Source organism: Metopolophium dirhodum, chromosome 1 (assembly GCF_019925205.1).
Source record: "Metopolophium dirhodum isolate CAU chromosome 1, ASM1992520v1, whole genome shotgun sequence".
Taxonomy (NCBI): Eukaryota; Metazoa; Arthropoda; class Insecta; order Hemiptera; family Aphididae; genus Metopolophium; species Metopolophium dirhodum.
Genome location: NC_083560.1, coordinates 137204102 through 137227443, shown reverse-complemented (window position 1 = coordinate 137227443; position 23342 = coordinate 137204102). Strand labels below are relative to the sequence as shown.

Genomic DNA, 23342 nt, shown 5'->3' with positions numbered 1-23342 from the left:
ACAGATGTTTTGTTTATTTAGAAAATCACGATGAGGTTGGCGCGGAAAACATTTTTTTACCATGTGGCCATGGATGGTGCTGTGACGGATGTGCAGAACGGATACAGCGTTGTCCTGTTTGTAAGGTTCCTTTCCCGAGAACACAGCCTATTCATATTGTACATGCTGTTGGTAAATAATAACGTATAAATATTAATTTATTACGTCATATAAATTAGTATTTTAAATTACAGGTGGGTGGATAGAAAATCATAATTTTACAGATCCAACTGGAAGTCAGTGTCTAGGGTGTTTACGCTACATGAAGGATGTACCCAATAGATCACGGTACATATATTTATATTGTGGTCATGGATGGCTTTGTGTGGATTGTGCCATACCTCCTCCAACCAATTGTGAAATTTGTAGGGAAGAAATAGATGGCGTAATCCAAATGTTTATAGTATAACTAAGTTATTAAATCATAAATTTAATTTCCTTCATTTTAATAAATTTCACTTTAAATACATAAACTTGTGTATGTTTTTTATTTATGTTTGTGTTTTGTAAATGTGTATAAATCTTATTGTTACGAGTTCTGTATTGGTTAGCATATTATATAACTAAAGATAAGGCTTAGAGTCTAACATAGTGTTTATAAAATTATCATAATTGATTACCTAGTAAATATTTGAAATTAAAAAAAAAATGTTACATTAGGCACCTATCTATAATGTTCAAAAGAAAAAAATACTAATTTTAGTTAATACAAAATTGAATAACTATAAATTGCTCATAGTTCAAAGAATTTTATTTGTACGTATCGTTAAATAATATATAACCAGGCCAGAACAGTACAACTATAGATTTTATAATTTAGAATATCAATGGTGCAAAAATTGATTATATACAATTTTTATGTTTTTTTTTATGATTAATTTATTATAAATTTAAAAATATAAACAAAAAAGACATTTTTCCCTAAAGATAAATTTATAATTATAATTACCTATTGGCTTTATTTGGCTATTACTTACAGGAATATTTTTACCGCAATTAAGCAATTTCATGACAAATTACCTAAATTAAATTAAAACGACAAGACTCGGGAAGTAATTACGAATACAAATGTACATACTACATAATATATAATATTATAATATAATATTATTATTGTTATCATTTATTATTATTTTCTGTGATAATAATTAATATCGTAACAGTGGCTCACCGTACAATCTAATATCGATGTAGTTGATATTCGTAACAATTGATATTCGAGATAGTTTTTTACGTTGTATTAATAATGAAATATCGGAGTAGTATAAGGTCGTGGCAGTAGTTGTACGTAGCAGCTGTGTCACCCCCGAGTTAACAGTGCCATTCTAATTAACTTTAGAGAGTGTCATTAACTAGAGAATACGAGGGTAAGGCGTATAGTTGCAGGTTTACCACGTATTGTCTAATACGGGTGATACCACATCCTCTAAAGATAATTGAACGCGTCTCAAAATCATATTTTTCCAACAACTCCGCCCGTATATCGTCGTTTGGTTTTACATAATAACAATAGCTCATCACATCATGGTGGTGAATAATGCGTGTATTTTTATAATTAATTTCTTCGTCGTTTTTTTCTATAATTGCCTCAGTAAGCATTTATGGCAAAGGGATGCTTCCGTGTCCGATTAAAATTTTCGAATTTCATAAAAGTTTTTGGACTTGGAAGTAGGTATCGGTAGTAGTGGCTCATTTTTGTTACACTTTAATTTGTGATCATTAAGTCGTTGTTCCGCGCTAACTCCACAGCGATTAATTCCAAAGTAGGACTTGAAACAACGCTTACATATTAACACAACGTGGTCGTTTTGTGACATTTGTGAACCAACTAATTTAGAAAAATGTATTATTCGACAGTAATGTTCTTTACCCGACCCGTCTCCAAATAACAACAAATCATGGTGATCATTTTTTTCGACTTCGCAAACTTTTACGGGATATATCGTATAATTGCTTAATTTTTTTTTGATATCGTATAATTGCTAAGTTTTTCTTTTTGAAATTTTTTTTTACATTTTTTTTATATGCAGGCTCGCCTTGTTTTATGCCATATACATTTACCGACACATTATTTATTTTCGTAAATTTGTTAACATCTTTCAATTTTGCTGGGAAATTTATATTGGAAAAATCATAGATGTGCTCTACCGCTGTATAATTACGTTCTTTTCTTTTAGCATGCACAGGATATACATGTTTCGCTAATAAACAGTATTTAAAACATTTATTGTCGTCGTTTTGAACATTAATGGTTGCTTTTTGTTTTCAATAAATTCCGGTAATGGAAACTCTTAAATCAAATATTTTTATTTTTTATTTACTTGGTGTATTCCTTTACACTATTTTGTTACTTGTTACATCTTAACCTTAAATATTTGACAACATATTATAATAATAATTAAAAATAACAAAAATACTGAATTTTAACTAACTTTTGTTAAACTGTGTGTATAATAAATTGACAATTTGCAATTACCATCGTTAGTCCTTCTGCCCTAGTGCTACATTGAAGATCATCGTAACGTTCCCATCTATTGGTATGTTTTCTCCAACAATAAGATACATAGTGACCTATAGCATAATTTTTAATGACAATGGTGGAATGAAATTTATTGCTCCTCTCAGTGTAAAATCGTTTCCATCTTGTTAATCTGTGTGGGATTTTTGATAGTGTCAAGGAAACATCGATGTTATTATTCTGTGCAGGCCGCTCTGCTAGTGAGGCACAGAGTTTTATACAAATTTGTTTTCCAAATGTATACTTACTTTGCATTGAATATTCGTCACAATTATTACATTTCTTGGACTCGTCTGAGTACATGTTATTTAAAACGTCGATAAAAAAAGTTAAGTCCCCTGTAGGCGAATTAACAACAATTGTTCTTTCTTTTCTTACCATTTCTTCTTTGCAGTTTAAACATGTTCTATTTTCTTTTACTGAATCATAGTTTTCGAAAAGATTTTGAATGATAAAATTTGCCGTACAGGAACAGTCTAAAGAGAAATGGCCTTTAGGAAATTCTTTAGCTTGTTTATAGATATCAATTAAAATCATTGCTCGTTTCCTGTACGTTTGAACATTTATGCCATCTTTTATAGCATGAGAAATAAGCTCAAAAAGTTTAAATTTTATATTCGCCTCAATAAATTCAAAATAACTGCATATGATGTAAATAAAATCTGTGTCAAGCTATCAAAAGCGCAAGTATTTGTCAGTGTATATTGTTTATTGTTAAATGGTATACTCTTAAGCTCAGGGCTATTACCATTCTTTAGTATACCAATAACGGGTGATTTGGTTTTGTTATTTTCATTGTAAAATAAAATATTTCTGTCCACGTCCAAATAATTACCCTTTTTCTTTTTAATATATATCCCTTTAGTACAGCAGCATTTCTTCGTAAACTTGTTTTTAGAGCAATAGGTCCGGCATAATCAACACCACACTTTTTAAACGATTTTACTATTGTTGGTCGAAGTCGAAAGCACTTCACACACTGGTGAAATACATGCCTTGCAATATTTCTGCCTCCAATTATCCAATACTTTAATCTGCTATTTGCTAACATCGCTTGTGGACCCGCGTGTAAAAGTCGATCGTGTTCGTTAAGCAATATTAATCTAGCAATTGTACTATTTTTCGGTATTAAAATAGGATGTCGCTGTGTTATTTCTACATGCCTGGCGTTTTTTATGCGACCACCTACTCGTATAATTCCGCTTTCCAAGAAGGGTTGTAAATTATGTAGGTAATTTACTTTTTACCGTTAAAGTACCATTCTTATTTAAATCGTTTATTTCACTGGACCAATAGGACGCTTGAGTTATTTTAATTATAATTATTTCAGCTTCTTTTAATTCATCAGTTAATATTGGACCAACTACTTTCATTTTTTTTATTTGAATTTTTATAAAACGCAAACAATAACAAAAAATACGTAATAATCTATTCCAAGATTATTACTTAATAATTGTTCGTTTATTACCGGTTGTGCTACAAATGCAGCAGTTTTCTGTGTACCTACCCTTTTCTTCTGGTATTCCGGTATATTTTAACTCGCGCAAATAGTTTTTGGCATTTTTATGATCGTTAGTTAACCAGCTTGGTCCATGCCACCATATAGAACTATTTATTATTTCCTTTGCTCTACAACCCCTTGAAATAATATCCGCGGGATTGTCCTTAGTTCCAATATGGTGCCATTCATTTATTGAACTAAGGTCGTGAATTTCCCCCATCCTATGCGCAACAAATGTTTGCCAACGCGTAGAAGGTGACGTTACCCAAGCTAGGACGATTGACGAGTCCGACCAAAAATAACGATGTTGTATTTTTATACCTAATTTTGGTATTACTTTGTTGTACAGCCTTACCAAAATTACGGCCGCGCATAGTTCCAATCTCGGTAGCGATATAACCTTTAAAGGTGCGACTTTAGATTTCGCACTCAATAAATGCGACGTACAAACGCCACTATTATTTGTAGTGCGTACGTATATACACGCGCCATAGGCGGCTAAACTGGCGTCAGCGAAACCCTGTACCTCTATATCACAATTATCTTCCGTACATAAAAAACGCGGTATACACAATTCACGTAAGCTTGTCAATTCATGTAAATATTTTATCCACTCATTGTGCATTTTTGTTGGCGCCGGTTTATCCCAATCAATTTTTAACCTCCACATTTCTTGCATTAAAATTTTTGCCTTTATAATTATCGGCCCCACTAAACCTAGTGGGTCGAATAATGAAGCTATTTGCGCCAATATGCTTCTTTTTGTTGTTGATTGAATTTCCGATTTTGTATCCTGTACTTTATATTGAAATATATCTTTCCTAGGATGCCACAGGACCCCGAGGACTTTTGCCATTTCGTCTTCCAATTCCAGTACCAACATAGAATCATCATTTTCTTTATTTAAATTTTGTAATAACACCGAATCGTTTGCAGACCATTTTCTTAAGTTAAAGCCACCGGATTGTAGCACTGTTCTCAAGTCATTACGTAATTGTACGGCCATCTCTTTCGTATTTGCCCCACCTAGATAATCATCCATGTAAAAATCATTTTTTATAGCAGCACACGCCTCTGGAAAATTACTATACTCATCCTCAGCTAGTTTACATAAGCACGCGGTAGCTAAGAATGATGCCGAGACAGTGCCATAAGTGACCGTATTTAATTGAAATATTTGCATAGGTTGTTCTTTATTCTCACGCCAAAATATTTGTTGATACTTGCGATGTTCTGGTGCAACCCAAATTTGACGGTACATTTTTGATATGTCCGCGGATATCGCATATTTGTGTGTACGAAACCTAGCCAAAATATTTAATAAATCGTCTTGTATTGTAGGCCCTTTTAATAGTACATTCTTTAAGATAATGCCCGTATCGGTTTTACTAGATCCGTCGAAAACTACGCGCAGACGAGTGGTGCTACTATTCTCGTTTACTACGGCGTGATGCGGTAGAAAATAGCCGGGTTCATTGACCGACCCTTCCCCCGCGCTGCGCAGCGGTTCCATATGACCAAGATATAGGTATTCATACATGAATTGCTGATAATCTTTATTTAATTTTGTATTTAGCCCTAATCGTTTTTCGATAGACAGAAATCGTCGGAACGCGTTTTTATACGAATTACCTAATTTGCTAATATCTTCGCGGAACGGCAACTGCACTATAAATTTGCCCGTTTCGTCGCGGCGTACTGTCTTAATAAAATGGTCGTAGCAAGCTTTTTCTTCTAATGTGTAATTAGTATTTTTATCTATGTTTTCTAATCTCCAAAACTTCGCAATCCTTTCTTCCAAATTATCCTCTACTTGATACGGTTGGTACCGAATTCCGTCCCGGGCCCCCTATGGTTCCATAACTGAAGACCGAATTCAGTCCCGGAGGCGGAGCAACTATGTCCGAATTCCGTCCTACTACCTGTAACTATGATATAGGTGGCAGTAACATCTCCTTCACATTTTCTCCAGGCTTAGGACTGGCAGCTTTGCTGGCATGTTTAAAAATGTGAAAGCCGGCAAAACAGCCTTATTTATTTATTATTAATATACGGAGCAAAAAAACTCCATTTACAATATATGCCATTTATGTATAAATATGACAGTCATATAAGTTATGTGTAATAATTAGTATTTACCTAAATTATTTATTATTTTAATCATTTTTTTTTTTTAAATTATTATTTTTTAGATTAGAAATAGGCTGGTAAAAACTTAGACGACACCTGACACACAAACTGGTGTCGATCTATGTTTTGACTTTTCCAAAGTAATTTTATCATTTAAAAACTGTTCTCTCGGGATGAGAGTCTAATTCTAGTCGGGACGGAATTCGGACATAGTTTATCAACCCCCGGGACGGAATTCGGACATAGTTGCTCCGCCCCCGGGACGGAATTCGGTCATTTTCAGCAACCCGGGACGGAATTCGGCAATTGCCCTTGATACGTACTTAAACAAATATTTTGCGCCTCTTTTAAATTGTATTTATTATTAAAAACTGGGCCTGCCACAATCCAACCAAACTTTGTTTCTTTCAATGTAGGACCATTTTCATTTAATTTAATTTAACCCTGATCTAATAAATCAAAAAACAATTCAACGCCCATCAACATATCTATACGTTGTGGTTTATTATAGGATTTATCAGCTAGTATTATATTATTTGGTATCTTTATGGCCTCAGTATTTACCGCTCTTATCGGAATATTGTTCGTTATACAAGGTATTATCAAACATGATATATTAGCTTTGAAATCTGTTATACAGGAACCCACTCTTACCGTAATTTCGGACTTTATTGTATGTAATGTGTGTCCTATTCCAGCTACATCATAAGTAACCTTTTTACGTCGCAATTTTAACGTTTGAGCCATATGTGATAAAATTGTTTAGCGAGCCGGAGTCCAATAACACTCTGCACTTTACCGGCTTGCCATCATTATTATATACATTAATTATTGCGGTTGATAGGAGCACCTGTCTACCGCTTATCGCCGATACGTGCGCCGATACACTTACATTACCCACCGTGGGTATTTCTTCGGCATTATCTTCATGTTGTTCCGACGCAATATTACTTTCCGTCCTATTTATTTTTAAATGTAATAATGAGTTATGCGCCTTGTGACATTGAAAACATTTTTTCCCATCACATTTTTTCCCGATATGAGTCCGAATACATATCTTGCATAACCTGAGTTCCCCCACCCTTTTTATTTGTTCGGGAATGGGTAGAGCTAGGAAAAATGGGCATTTATATATAGAGTGCGCCGATTTACAATTGTAACATTTCATACCACTAAATGTCGGAAACGCAATCGATTTGTGGTTATTTTTGGATTTTTTACCGCTAATCAGATTATTTTTTATTTTTTCGTCATTACGGACATTTATATTCGAAGAGGCCTCTACTACTTCAATTATTTTGAATCTCTTTTCTAAGAATTCAAGTAACACTTGTACTTTGGGTATTTAATTTTTAGGAGCTGATACTGTTTCCCACGCTTTAAGTGTACTCGAATCTAATTTAGTTGCGATAAGATGTAATAATATTGAGCCCCACTCCTTAAGTTTCTCTCCTAATGTTTCTAACGCGCTTATGTGACCATTTAATTGATCTATTAATTTCCTTAATTGCACAGCTTTCTCATTTATTGCTGGCATATCGAACAGCTCTTTCGTGTGTGACTGCACTAACACTTTTTTATTATTGTATCGAGCCACCACGCTATTCCAAGCCGCATTATAATTTGCGGCTGTCGTTTCTACATACGTTATAACCTGTGCCGCCTCATCTTTTAGACACGATCGCAAATGAAAAAATCGCTGTATATGTATCATTGCTATATAAATATCGTGGAAAGCCGACCACTCCTCATATGCACCCGAAAATGCTAGTTTCATTGCTGCGGTCGCACCGCTGCAACATGAATTTGCACTACAATTTATTGTGTGCGCTGTATTATGCCCCGTAGCATTTGATTTTTTACCACTATTATCATCCTTTTTTGTACTAGCACGTTGCAGTAGATTTTCGCCTAACGCCATAGCACTAAAATATATTTCCTCAAATTCTAAGTGATAATCATCCGTTTCGTCATCAAAAGACACTATTTCAGATTGCACTTGATCAAATTCTGACCATAATTCCTCCATCTTTTTACTTCGACATTTGATTTCGAATAAGTCTACTGACTCCTTATTTACGTACGTACTGAACCTAGTTAATTGCCCCTTTAATTGCCCTCTGCGGGTTTTTAGCGAAACTAAATCTGACATATTGAGGTACGTTTTTTTGAGTGTGTGTGTACTGTGTATGTGTATGTGTGACAGCTTGATGTCTAAAGTGGACGGGATCGCCGATCAAGATAGACAGCTGTGTGTTTGTGAGTAAATATGTATTTGTGGGGTAACATACGCCAAAAGTCAATTATTTTATTATCTATACCGATCTATATTATATTTACGACCTTTACGACAAATTTCCCACTTAAATTAGGTACCTGGGAGAAACTTTCAAAACCCGTAGATAGGATTTATTTATAGGATATAAGTAATTGGTACTGATACAACTTACCACATTGAACTATCACTGCCTTCTTCATTAAGTTATGCGAATTTCAATCCGGCCCGAAGGACCAATGTTGCCGTCGGTTTTAGTCGACTGTATAGTTTTGAGTTTTTTTTGTAAGATATTAAATTACACTTTTTTTAGTTTATAATAATTTATTTATTTTGCGGAGACGGACACGGTGACACGCATATGCACATGGGCACACGGTTAAACACACACCAACTTAAATAATATAACAATTGAACGTTGGTCGAAACGATATCGGTGAAAATAAGATAATAATATGACAATATAGATAAACGTAAGAATAATAATAATAACCACATTATAATAACCTAACCTAACCACACGCGTCAACATGCCGCCCGCCTTGAAAAATTAGAATATTCATAATAAGAACAAATACATATAAATTATTTTTCAACAAAACGTTCATAAAAAATACATAAAGATAGTAAAAATAAATAAATAATATAAGTATAAGTATCGACGTAATTAAATATAAATAAATCATTAGAATGGGAATAATTTGATATAATATGTATTAAGATATCAGAAAATTATAAAAGGAAAAATATATTTTTAATGTATGTACTATTACCCTCAAAAGGCAGAGGACAAAGCTTACGGACCGCTCTAGTTACTTCTTTCCCTTTTACTAATATGGTAGCTACCCGGATGACACCATCGTCACCAGCCTGGACGTGGACAATTCGAGCCATGGACTACGACATCGGGTGGGCGTCGTCCTCTTTCACCAACACTATGGTACCAACCTTTATCTTAGGGCACTTATTGGCTAACCATTTTCACCTGGTTTGAATTTGTGACAGGTACTCCTTATTCCAGCGCTGCCATATTATTTGGGTTAACTGTGTTACCCACTGCCAACGTTTTAAGCAATTGTCCGGTATACAGATTAAATCAGGTTCGGGTAAAGAACATGTGGGCTCACCAATTAAAAAGTGAGCAGGCGTTAATGGTGTCGTATCAGTAGGAACAGAGGAACAGGGAGTTAAGGGTCTAGAATTAAGGACGGCCTCTATTCTAATTAAGATAGTGTTCAATTCGTCATAAGTTAGATTAGCCGTACCTAAAACTCGGTATAAATGGTTTTTAACAGATTTAATGGAAGCTTCCCACAACCCATCAAAATGTGGGGATCGAGGGGTTATGAAATGCCACCTTATACTCTCAGTTGATAGGGCATCGTACATTTTGGTTAAATGTTCCTCAGAATGAAATATTTTTTTTAGATCCTGTAATCTGTTGTTGGCCCCTACAAAATTTGTAGCATTATCGCTAAATATATCGGAACATACACCGTGACATACATGTTGTTGCGTTCATTCGTGCACGTTTATTTTTTACATTCGGAAAAGAATTTTCGGTATATTTACGTTTTCATAATTAGAAAAAAAAAATCTATCAGTCTGATATAACGATCGGCTTTTATTATTTAATACTGCTGATACGTCCCAACCGACGTCGATATATACATCAACGCAGAAATGAAATACGTGATGTACTAGTTTATGATGAATGTTTATTAATCAAGTACAAAAAATACAATGTTATAATTTATGGTGTAAAAGAGAATTTAAACTGTGAGTGGTGTTACGACCTGACTCTGAATGTCCCTAAACCGTCTAATGGTTAGCTCAACCCATACTGTAGAACCGTCTGACGAGCTCTTGCCCTGGGCTTCTATATATATGATTGAGTCCTTTGGAGTGGGTGGTCGTAGTAGTGGCTAATCTTGGTCATGAGACAGAGTTCGGGTCTCGTATTTGGTATGCTGGTCGACTCGTATGAGTCCTTCGTATGAGTGTTGGCTTTCCAGGAAAGATACGTATGACCTTATATAGTTTAATTGTTTTCAATACGCTTTTGCAACGACCTCCGCATGTTATACTATACGAATTGCCTTATTAGTTATATTGTCAAATATTATTAGAAACGTGCGCTGTACATAGTTAATATATGATTAGTTAATATGTGGGTACGTAACACTGCCTACGAATTTATTTTTTCATAAAATAAGCCTACGTAATAAAAAAAAAAAACGCTTACCTTGTAAATTATCGGTGTCGATCATGGTAAACAGTTAATTATATCCCTCATCATACCATTCGTTAGACCTGTTATCTGGTGCATTTGAGAGAGAGTCGTCTTGTTGGTGTGATGGTCCTGCTGCTACGTCTTGTAAAAATATTTGAGGCGCCATCTCTACCTGATCACTACGGGCATGTATTGGTTGAACGTCGGGAACGACAACTTATAGAGTAATATCAGCATCATTACCTCCACGACAAGCCGAGGCAAATTTAATTCATTGTTAAGTAAATTAATATTAAATAAACTATCATGTAACGGGATAATAAGTAAATACCATAAATTAATTTTAAATGACGTTTCAAGTTAGACCTGTCCGTAAATTCGCGTGTACACTCAGTACAGGTAAATCGTATACCTATGTGTGTTTTATGATGTCTAAGCAAATTGTATTTACGATCAAATTCAGACGGGCACTGATTTCATTTAAACATTTGGTACTCGTCCAATATGCTATCTACCGAAAATATTTTATCTACCATAATTTTATGATAGTTTAATATGACATCTACAGTAAATATTGTATCATAATATACTTTATCATTTTGTAATTAAGATTAAGCATGAAAGGATTTAGATTCAAAGCACATGTTGATCTTTGTTACTTTGTAACTTTTTTATAAGTATTAAGATATCGAGCAATTACATATTGTTAAACAACGTGAACGGTACTTAACAAATAAATTTACGATTTAGAATTTATAATACAACTAAATAGTAGGAATAATTATTTAATTACTAAAATGAAATGGTAGTCAGTAGTAAGAGGGGCACTCTGGTACACCTCATATTTTATCAATAAAAGATCACAAAATAATTTTAAACATAAAAAGATCAGTAAAATAATTTTAAACATAAAAAGATCAGTAAAATAATTGTAAACATAAAAAGATCACAAAATGATATTAAACATAAAAAGATCAGTAAAATAATTTTATCAATAAAAGATCACAAAATGTCATTAATCAATAAAAGATCACAAAATGATATTAAACATAAAAAGATCAGTAAAATAATTTTAAACATAAAAAGATCAGTAAAATAATTTTATCAATAAAAGATCACAAAATGTCATTAAACATAAAAAGATCAGTAAAATAATTTTAAACAAAAAAAAGATCACAAATCATATTAATCATAAAAAGATCAGTAAATTGAAATGCAATAATAATTAAAAAATGTATCAAAAATCTGAAATGTAATAATAATTAAAATATTTTTCACAAAACTTATGATATTAATAATTAAAATATTTTTGACAAAACTTATGATATTAATAATTAAAAATCGAAATGCAATAAAGTGTATTAAAAAATATTTTTCGCTCAACTTATGAAATGCAATAATAATTAAAATATTTTTCACAAAACGTATGTTGTTAATAATTAAAAATTGAAATGCAAAATGTATTGAAAAGAAATTGAGAAAGAAAAAAATAAAATAAAAATTATAATAAACTATGGAACAAATAAATTCTATAAGCACATTAGAAAATATGAAAGTCTCTGAGCTAAAGTCAATAGCAAAAGAGGCTAAACTTAAGGGATATTATACCCTTAAAAAAATTGATCTTATATCAAGAATTAGGAATGGTCGTACAATTTGTGATTTAAACATTTCTGAGCTTAAGTCAATAGCAAAAGAGGCTAAACTTAAGGGATATTATACCCTTAAAAAAATTGATCTTGTATCAAGAATTAGGAATATTCGTGATTTAAATATTTCTGATATAATAAATAATAGAAATCAAGTATCTTTTCATAATTTTCATGGAGAAATCTTCAGGACTGATAACACTTCATTAAACAACAATCCGTTTCAGAAGTTAGAAAAATCATTTTTCACTGGAGAAAATTATTTTAATAGTTCATTAGAAAAAACACCAGAGGTTTATGAGTTGATAGATGTAATTCAATTGAATAAAAAAGTTCAAAAGAAATTTAAAATACATGAAGCTGATTATAAAATTCGTTTTAAAGAAGCATTAATAAAAGATCTAAAACTAAGTAATACTAAATACAAAATTGATTATACTCACAAAGCTCTAGATTCTATGTTAAAACTTGTTAAAAAAAATTCAAATTACGAAAAAGGTGATCTAATAAATATTATAGTGATGAATCCAAATTTAAAAAATACTATATCTACTGGAATGAAATCTGACAATTTTTTAAACAACTTAAAATCAATAATTAGTAACATATTAACTTCAGATGAAACAATTGATATTACAGAAACTACTTTCCAAGTTCAATTGGTAAAAATACCAAGAGGTTCAAATCGAACTAAAATAATAAATTTATCAGAAAATATAAAAACAAAAAATAGTATTATTCAGATTAATAACGATGATAATTTATGTTGCCCGAGAGCTATTGTTGTTGCATTATCTACTCAAACAAATAACATTTTAGGACATGAATTAGATTCCAATAAAATTAAACAATTGAAGATAGGTAGAAAAATTCAAAAAGATTTAGCTTTAGAATTATGTAATATGTTAACGGAATATAACGAAGAAGGTTTTACATTGAATGACATTAAGAATGTGGAACTTGCACTAGATATACAAATAAATGTTATTTGTGCTGAAAATTTAAATACTTTAATTTATAAGGGCGATGATAAAGAAACTAAAATTTATTTGTATAAAAATGGTAATCATTTTGATGTTATTAAATCGGCTAAAGGCTTCTATGGATCATCTTATTATTGTGAAAAATGTGATAAACCATATCAAAATAAAAATAAACATAAATGTTTAAAAAAAAATAAAAATAAAGATAAAAATGTATGTAAATTGTGTACAGATTTTGGTACGAGATTTGAGCATTTAAGTAGTACAAAAAATCGAATATACTGTGAAAAATGTAATAGATATTGTTTTAATCAAGAATGTTTAGATAATCATAATTATATATGTAATTATGTATACAAATGTATTGATTGTAATAGAATAGTGTTAAGAGATACGGATCATAAATATTGTGGTTATAGTAAATGTAGAAATTGTAAAGAATACGTGAAAATAAATGAACATCAATGTTATATGCAATCTAGAATAACAAAGGGAGGTAAATGTTTGGTAGGATGTACAAAATGTGGAGGTACAAATAAACCATATCAATGTACTTTTACAGAAAAATATTTGTTTTTTGATTATGAAGCTCAACAAGAAACAGGAATCCATATCGCAAATAAAATAATTGCTCATGATTTTTTTGGAAATAAAATTATGTTTGATACAAATGAAGAATTTTGTAAACATGTAATATCCGAGGAATATAAGGGTTATACATTTATAGCACATTACGCAAAAGGATACGATTCACAATTTATATTAAAATACTTGGTTGATAACACTCTAAAACCTTTCACGATTTATAATGGTACAAAATTAATGTTATTAGAAATTAAATATTTAAGTATAAGAATAATAGATAGTTCTAATTTTATTCAAGGTCCGCTCAGTAGTTTTCCAAAAACATTTGGTCTCAACGAACTGAAAAAAGGTTACTTTCCGCATTTCTTTAATACAGTAGAAAATCAAAATTATATTGGTATATTACCCGATAAAAAATATTATGGATTCGAAACAATGAAAACAGAGAATAAAATAGAATTTGAAAAATGGTATGATGAAAAAATAAATGAAAATTATATATTTAATTTTAAAGAGGAACTAGAGGCTTACTGTGATTCAGATGTAGATATTTTACGAAGAGGATGTTTAGAATTAAGAAATCAATTTTCGGATATAGCTAACATCGATCCTTTTTGCTATACAACTATAGCAGGTGTTTGTATGGCTATCTATAAGTCAAAATATTTAATATCTGATACTATAGCTGTTTTAGATAAAGAAAAAAATGAAAATTATTCAAAACAATCGATAACGTGGTTACAACATTTTAATAATAAAAATATTTCACATGCATTAAATGGAGGTGAAAAAATAATAGCAGGAGCTAAAGTAGATGGATTTGATAATAAATCAAAAACAGTTTATCAATATAACGGTTGTTTTTGGCATGGTTGTACTAAATGTTATAAAGATAGAGAAACTATAAATAATATAAATCATGAAACAATGGAGGATTTGTATCAAAAAACAATTGACAGAAGTACAACAATAAAAAATGCAGGTTATAATCTTGTTGAGCAATGGGAATGTGATTGGATAAATAGTACTACATACAAAAAAATGAAAAAAGCTGATATAGCTGACCCTATTAATCCGAGAGATGCTTTCTTTGGAGGTAGAACAAACGCAACAAAATTAAGAGTAAAAAATACAAAAATGCGTTATATTGACGTATGTAGTTTATATCCAACTGTAAATTATTATGATCATTATCCTGTTGGACATCCAGAAAAAATATTTAAACCAAAAGTATATGATAAAAAATGGTTTGGACTAATTAAATGTAAAATTTTACCTCCAAGAAATCTTTATCACCCTGTACTTCCAGTTAAAATTAAAATGGAAAAAAGTGAAAAGTTATTATTTCCTTTGTGTTATAAATGTGCTGTAGATCAAAAACCAAGTTGTAATCATTCTAAAAACGAAAGACAATTTACAGAAACATGGACAACAGATGAAGTTAATAAAGCTTTGGAAAAAGGTTATATTATAACAAAAATTTATGAGGTGTGGCATTTTAAGGAGAAATCAACAGATTTATTTAAAGATTATGTTGATAATTTTATGAAAATAAAATTAGAAAGTTCAAAACATAATTACAGTTCTGATGAAGAGTATATAAAACCAATTTTCGATAAAATGGGTATTTTATTAGATAAATATAAAATACGTGATAATCCAGGTAGACGAGCTGTAGCAAAACTGTGTTTAAATAGTTTATGGGGAAAATTTGGACAACGACAAAAAATGAAAAAAACTGAGTTTGTTACAGACCCACAACAATTCTATAAAATATTATTAGATGATAGATTAGAAAATATAAATATAAAATTATTAAACGATAATATGATACAAATGTGTTATAATTATAAAGATTACTATGTTGAGAATTTTCATAATACAAATATATTAATAGCTTTATTTACAACATCTAGTGCAAGATTAAGATTATACGAAATGTTAGATAAATTAGGTAGAGCTGTAGCTTATTTTGATACCGATTCTATTTTCTATATAGATAACGGTGTTAATAAAATTAAAACAGGAACAATGTTGGGAGAATGGACTGATGAATTAGGTGAAAATGTACATATAACAGATTGGGCATCTACAGGTCCTAAAAGTTATTATTATAAAACAAACGATAATAAATATAAAACGGTTATAAAAGGATTTACTTTGAATTATCAAAATTTGTTAAAACTTAACGGTGAATCAATGATAAAATTAATTGAACAAAAAAATAAAGATAATATAGAACTAGAATATAATCAAATAACACGTGATACACTTACTAAAAATATAGTTAATAAAAAAGTTACAAAAAAATTCTCGTTTGGTTATGATAAAAGAATAATATTACCAGATTATGATACAATACCATACGGTTACAATTAAACGAAATTGTTTAAGGATCAGAAAAATCTAAATACAATAATAATTAAAATATTTTTCTCAAAACTTATTTTATTAATAATTAAAAATCTAAATGCAATATTTCCCCAAAAATATTTTTTCTCAAAACTTATGATATTAATAATTAAAATCTAAATGTAATAATAATTAAAAATATTTTTTCTCAAAACTGCCGGATTCTGCTTAAGTTTGGAATAGCTGAAAAATAAACTTAATATACAATTAGTAAAGTGTGTGTATTATAATATATTCTATTGTATACGAAAAGAAAGTCCATGTGTCGCTCAATACTATTATATATTCTCAATTAATTTATATATTAATTAATAATATTCTCAAAAAGACACTTAATTAAAAAAATTGTAAAATTTAGGGAATCGGAAACCATTCTTAGATACCACATAATATATTCTTTTGAAATTATTAAAATTTCTTTTAACTTGTTGTTTTAGATAATGAATTTAAACTAGTTCTACCCGATAGACTTTCTAAATTAACAAAAAAAGATGTTCAAGATCTTAATTTGGATAACAATTACTTTTTTATTTATAACGGGATGGAAATATTGACGAATGGTCATAAAAAACATTTGATTACATTTGAAAAATTATTGTAATTTAATTTAATAATGTTAACTTAATTTTAACGATCATAAAATTATTTTTAGAACAATCCTATAATTTCTTTTTTTTCTTTTTTCTTCTAAGTGTTATTATCTGCAATATTAATTTCAAGATATGTTTTTCTTGAAAATATAATTATATAATTAATATATTCAATACATAATATTTTCGAATATCCACATTCCGTATGTATAATAATCATAACAACGTTTACTCCTTAACATATACAGATACTCGTTTATAGAGTAGATATATTGAGTAACACTCCAGCACGCCTTTATCTTTTCCGTTTTATAGGAAAGTGGCAATAATTCGAAATCGTTATTAGTTATATTATATACCAGCACGTCTTATATTTTCGTTTATAGAATAAAGACAATAATTCAGGTTAATTACACTAACAAAATGTAGACATTCGAAAATTGAGTTTGTATTTAAAAAATTTGATAATAGGTACATAGATTATCATCCATGGGATCGTATTTTAGAATACGATTGCTCAAAAAATTATTTTATATTATTTTCAAGACCCAATATACCAATACAAATATATATGTTTTTAACAAATATATTTATATATTTTTGCGTAGATTATATGTTATATTACGAATATATACATTATAGTAATAATATTTAAAATAAATGTATGTAGAAATAATATGTAGGTCAACAAATATTTTATTATAATTATCTATGTGGTATTTTTACTTATATGAGGAAAACCGTAGATAACGTATGACGTCTATCGAATATTCTAGAACAATTTTATTAGTTATTAAATACGATCGACGAGCATAATTAATTCACACTCGCCGGCTGAACTGAAAAGTTGTTGGTCGCATCGCTGGCACTCTCCCTGAAATTTGTCATGCAATAGCGAATTGACGCTAAATCATGACAGACGTAGGGGGGAAGGAGTGTTACATCAAACGACCAACGGACTAATTTGATTATTTTGTTGTAATAAGTTCCGAACGAAAAAAATGCTTAAGTATAATTTCCAATCCCAAAATTTAACAAAAAACGTAACGTCAACGCAAAAGTAACAACGTAAACATGAAACGTAACGTCAACGTAACGTCAACGTAAACGTAAAAACGTAAAAACATAAAAACATAAAAACGTAAAAACGTAAAAACGTAAAAACATAAAAACGTAAAAACGTAAAAACGTAAAAAAACATAAAAACGTAAAAACGTAAAAACGACTCGTTAACGTTAACGTTCAGTGTTAAATTTAGTATTATTATTATTATTATTATTATATTAATTTAACAATATACGATGATACATATAATGACATTACATTAACGGAAGCGAATAACGCGATAATGTTTTTGCTATAATATTATTCTGAATCGACACCGTTAGCCACAAGAATATTGTTGGAGATATTTCCGGAACGATAACGTTAGATATTTAAAGAGTGTGTGTGACCGTGATGTACAAATAATATAATTGTAAAAAAATATTGATAAAATTTTAAATTAAAATTAAAGTAGGTCAATAAATGTTCGTAATACTCATAGTACAATAATATATTGAGCGACACGTGGACAAATATTCTAGTAACATGTAAATACTTCAAAATATTGTAATATTAAATAATCCAAATCGTAAAATTCTTTTTTCAATCTGTGATCTAAAAGCTCTTGCATGGACGCAACATTTTTTAAATTAATTTTGTTAGTTATATAATTTTGTAAATTTTGAAGTTGGTTTAAGTTATAGGAATCCCCCCAAATAGTTATCGCATATTGTAAATGAGATTGGACTAAGGCAGAGTATACAGATTTTTTAAAACTTGATTCTATTGCAACATTAAAAACTGGTAATGATTTATTAATTTTGGAAATTATTTTTTCTAATTGAAATTTCCAAGTAAGTTCACGATCAATTATAACACCTAAATATTTATATTCCTCAACAATTTCGAGATTCTGACAATTACAAATATTTGGAATATTAAAAGTATTTTTACAATGGTAATTATGAATTGTTAAATTGTTGTTTTTGTCTATTTTTTCCGAAAAATCTATAAATTGCGTTTTAGAGATATTTAGAGATAATTTATTTTCCATTAACCAGTTTTTAATTTTTAGAAGATCGTTATTTGTTTTTCGATATAGATCTTTCGGGTTATCTGCATCTACCACTAAGGCAGTATCGTCCGCGAAAAGCACTAAGTTTCCGTTTAATTTAATATTTGTTAAACTGTTAATATAAATAATAAATAATAAAGGTCCAAGACAAGTTCCTTGAGGAACTCCACAAGTAATTAATTTTTTAACAGATTTTTTTTTACCTAATTTTGTGCAACATGTTCGATTTTCCAAATAAGACTTAAGTAATTTGTATGCAACTCCCCTTATGCCTATATTTTCCAATTTTAATAACAATAAGTTATGATCAACAGTATCAAAAGCTTTTTTTAGATCTAAGAAAACAACAAGCTTATATTTTTTATCTGTTTTTATATGTGAAATTAATATAGTTATTGCGTCTTCAGTGCTTCTTCTTTCCCGAAAGCCAAATTGTGAACTAGACAGTAAATTATTTTTATTTAAGAAATTAGTTATTCTAGTATAGATGCATTTTTCAAAAATTTTTGCAATATTAGATATTAAAGAGATTGGTCGATAATTATTGGGATCTAATTTGCATCCAATATTTTTATATATAGAAACAATATCAGCGTGTTTAAATTCACTCGGAAAATAATTTTTTTCTACAAATGAATTAAACATACACGATAAAGGTTTAGAGATTATAGAATGTTTGGATTTTAATAATTCTACACTAATTTTATCGGCACCTGGAGCTATATTATTTTTAAGAGAAAAAATGTTTGATATTATTTCATCTGGACTAATTGGCTCGAAAAAAATAGAATTTAAAGAATAATTGCATTTAGTTTTTAATTTGGCTTCCACAGAAGGTATTTTAGAAGCAAGTTTAGGACCTATATTTACATAATGATTATTTAATTTATTACAATCAATGTCGATAACAGTTTTCTTCTTATTAATTTTTAAATAATTGCAGAGTAATTCCCATTGTATTTTAGGATTTTTTTTGTGAATAATATTAATTTGTTTTATAAAGTGATTTTCACGTAAAATTTTGATATAATGCCTAATTTTTGATTTGTAAAACAATCCTAGAGATTGTTTTTTTCTAATTAATTTATTACGTATTTTTATAGAAGCAATAATTCCTTTTGTAATCCAAGGATTACAAACTGTTTTCGACAAAGTTGTTTTAATAAAATAATAATTATTTTGGTTATTAAAATATTTCGATAAAAATATATTTACATACTTACTATAATCCTGCGATGGATTTCCATCCGTGGTTACAGCAAGTCCGTTGGTCGTTTGATGTAACACTCCTTCCCCCCCTACGTCTGTCATGATTTAGCGTCAATTCGCTATTGCATGACAAATTTCAGGGAGAGTGCCAGCGATGCGACCAACAACTTTTCAGTTCAGCCGGCGAGTGTGAATTAATTATGCTCGTCGATCGTATTTAATAACTAATAAAATTGTTCTAGAATATTCGATAGACGTCATACGTTATCTACGGTTTTCCTCATATAAGTAAAAATACCACATAGATAATTATAATAAAATATTTGTTGACCTACATATTATTTCTACATACATTTATTTTAAATATTATTACTATAATGTATATATTCGTAATATAACATATAATCTACGCAAAAATATATAAATATATTTGTTAAAAACATATATATTTGTATTGGTATATTGGGTCTTGAAAATAATATAAAATAATTTTTTGAGCAATCGTATTCTAAAATACGATCCCATGGATGATAATCTATGTACCTATTATCAAATTTTTTAAATACAAACTCAATTTTCGAATGTCTACATTTTGTTAGTGTAATTAACCTGAATTATTGTCTTTATTCTATAAACGAAAATATAAGACGTGCTGGTATATAATATAACTAATAACGATTTCGAATTATTGCCACTTTCCTATAAAACGGAAAAGATAAAGGCGTGCTGGAGTGTTACTCAATATATCTACTCTATAAACGAGTATCTGTATATGTTAAGGAGTAAACGTTGTTATGATTATTATACATACGGAATGTGGATATTCGAAAATATTATGTATTGAATATATTAATTATATAATTATATTTTCAAGAAAAACATATCTTGAAATTAATATTGCAGATAATAACACTTAGAAGAAAAAAGAAAAAAAAGAAATTATAGGATTGTTCTAAAAATAATTTTATGATCGTTAAAATTAAGTTAACATTATTAAATTAAATTACAATAATTTTTCAAATGTAATCAAATGTTTTTTATGACCATTCGTCAATATTTCCATCCCGTTATAAATAAAAAAGTAATTGTTATCCAAATTAAGATCTTGAACATCTTTTTTTGTTAATTTAGAAAGTCTATCGGGTAGAACTAGTTTAAATTCATTATCTAAAACAACAAGTTAAAAGAAATTTTAATAATTTCAAAAGAATATATTATGTGGTATCTAAGAATGGTTTCCGATTCCCTAAATTTTACAATTTTTTTAATTAAGTGTCTTTTTGAGAATATTATTAATTAATATATAAATTAATTGAGAATATATAATAGTATTGAGCGACACATGGACTTTCTTTTCGTATACAATAGAATATATTATAATACACACACTTTACTAATTGTATATTAAGTTTATTTTTCAGCTATTCCAAACTTAAGCAGAATCCGGCAGTTTTGAGAAAAAATATTTTTAATTATTATTACATTTAGATTTTAATTATTAATATCATAAGTTTTGAGAAAAAATATTTTTGGGGAAATATTGCATTTAGATTTTTAATTATTAATAAAATAAGTTTTGAGAAAAATATTTTAATTATTATTGTATTTAGATTTTTCTGATCCTTAAACAATTTCGTTTAATTGTAACCGTATGGTATTGTATCATAATCTGGTAATATTATTCTTTTATCATAACCAAACGAGAATTTTTTTGTAACTTTTTTATTAACTATATTTTTAGTAAGTGTATCACGTGTTATTTGATTATATTCTAGTTCTATATTATCTTTATTTTTTTGTTCAATTAATTTTATCATTGATTCACCGTTAAGTTTTAACAAATTTTGATAATTCAAAGTAAATCCTTTTATAACCGTTTTATATTTATTATCGTTTGTTTTATAATAATAACTTTTAGGACCTGTAGATGCCCAATCTGTTATATGTACATTTTCACCTAATTCATCAGTCCATTCTCCCAACATTGTTCCTGTTTTAATTTTATTAACACCGTTATCTATATAGAAAATAGAATCGGTATCAAAATAAGCTACAGCTCTACCTAATTTATCTAACATTTCGTATAATCTTAATCTTGCACTAGATGTTGTAAATAAAGCTATTAATATATTTGTATTATGAAAATTCTCAACATAGTAATCTTTATAATTATAACACATTTGTATCATATTATCGTTTAATAATTTTATATTTATATTTTCTAATCTATCATCTAATAATATTTTATAGAATTGTTGTGGGTCTGTAACAAACTCAGTTTTTTTCATTTTTTGTCGTTGTCCAAATTTTCCCCATAAACTATTTAAACACAGTTTTGCTACAGCTCGTCTACCTGGATTATCACGTATTTTATATTTATCTAATAAAATACCCATTTTATCGAAAATTGGTTTTATATACTCTTCATCAGAACTGTAATTATGTTTTGAACTTTCTAATTTTATTTTCATAAAATTATCAACATAATCTTTAAATAAATCTGTTGATTTCTCCTTAAAATGCCACACCTCATAAATTTTTGTTATAATATAACCTTTTTCCAAAGCTTTATTAACTTCATCTGTTGTCCATGTTTCTGTAAATTGTCTTTCGTTTTTAGAATGATTACAACTTGGTTTTTGATCTACAGCACATTTATAACACAAAGGAAATAATAACTTTTCACTTTTTTCCATTTTAATTTTAACTGGAAGTACAGGGTGATAAAGATTTCTTGGAGGTAAAATTTTACATTTAATTAGTCCAAACCATTTTTATCATATACTTTTGGTTTAAATATTTTTTCTGGATGTCCAACAGGATAATGATCATAATAATTTACAGTTGGATATAAACTACATACGTCAATATAACGCATTTTTGTATTTTTTACTCTTAATTTTGTTGCGTTTGTTCTACCTCCAAAGAAAGCATCTCTCGGATTAATAGGGTCAGCTATATCAGCTTTTTTCATTTTTTTGTATGTAGTACTATTTATCCAATCACATTCCCATTGCTCAACAAGATTATAACCTGCATTTTTTATTGTTGTACTTCTGTCAATTGTTTTTTGATACAAATCCTCCATTGTTTCATGAT

General features: G+C 29.1%; 2 protein-coding genes across 2 annotated transcripts; one reads left to right on the top strand and one right to left on the bottom strand.

Annotated features, from left to right (window-relative positions):
- Window positions 1–2520: 2520 nt before the first annotated feature.
- LOC132932621 (uncharacterized) lies at window positions 2521–6935 on the bottom strand. Its single transcript, XM_060998997.1, has 4 exons — window positions 6843–6935; window positions 4065–5907; window positions 2936–3129; window positions 2521–2610 (listed from the first exon to the last, which is right to left on the bottom strand). Exons 1-4 carry the CDS (start codon window positions 6933–6935, stop codon window positions 2521–2523), a joined length of 2220 nt encoding a protein of 739 aa, XP_060854980.1.
- A 2363-nt stretch (window positions 6936–9298) lies between these two features.
- LOC132932620 (uncharacterized) lies at window positions 9299–16780 on the top strand. The gene is made up of 5 exons (XM_060998996.1): window positions 9299–9403; window positions 12573–12756; window positions 14428–15576; window positions 15811–15980; window positions 16763–16780. Exons 1-5 carry the CDS (start codon window positions 9299–9301, stop codon window positions 16778–16780), a joined length of 1626 nt encoding a protein of 541 aa, XP_060854979.1.
- Window positions 16781–23342: the final 6562 nt, after the last annotated feature.

Coding starts and splice junctions, on each gene's coding strand:
- LOC132932620 (XM_060998996.1), top strand. CDS start 9,299: ATGGTAGCTACCCGGATGACACCATCGTCACCAGCCTGGACGTGGACA. Junction 9,404..12,572: donor CCTCTTTCACCAACACTATG/GTACCAACCTTT, acceptor AATCCGTTTCAG/AAGTTAGAAAAATCATTTTT. Junction 12,757..14,427: donor AATAAAAGATCTAAAACTAA/GTAATACTAAAT, acceptor TTAATTTTAAAG/AGGAACTAGAGGCTTACTGT.
- LOC132932621 (XM_060998997.1), bottom strand. CDS start 6,935: ATGGCTCAAACGTTAAAATTGCGACGTAAAAAGGTTACTTATGATGTA. Junction 5,908..6,842: donor CAATAAAGTCCGAAATTACG/GTAAGAGTGGGT, acceptor ATGGAACCATAG/GGGGCCCGGGACGGAATTCG. Junction 3,130..4,064: donor CGGAATACCAGAAGAAAAGG/GTAGGTACACAG, acceptor ATGCTATAAAAG/ATGGCATAAATGTTCAAACG.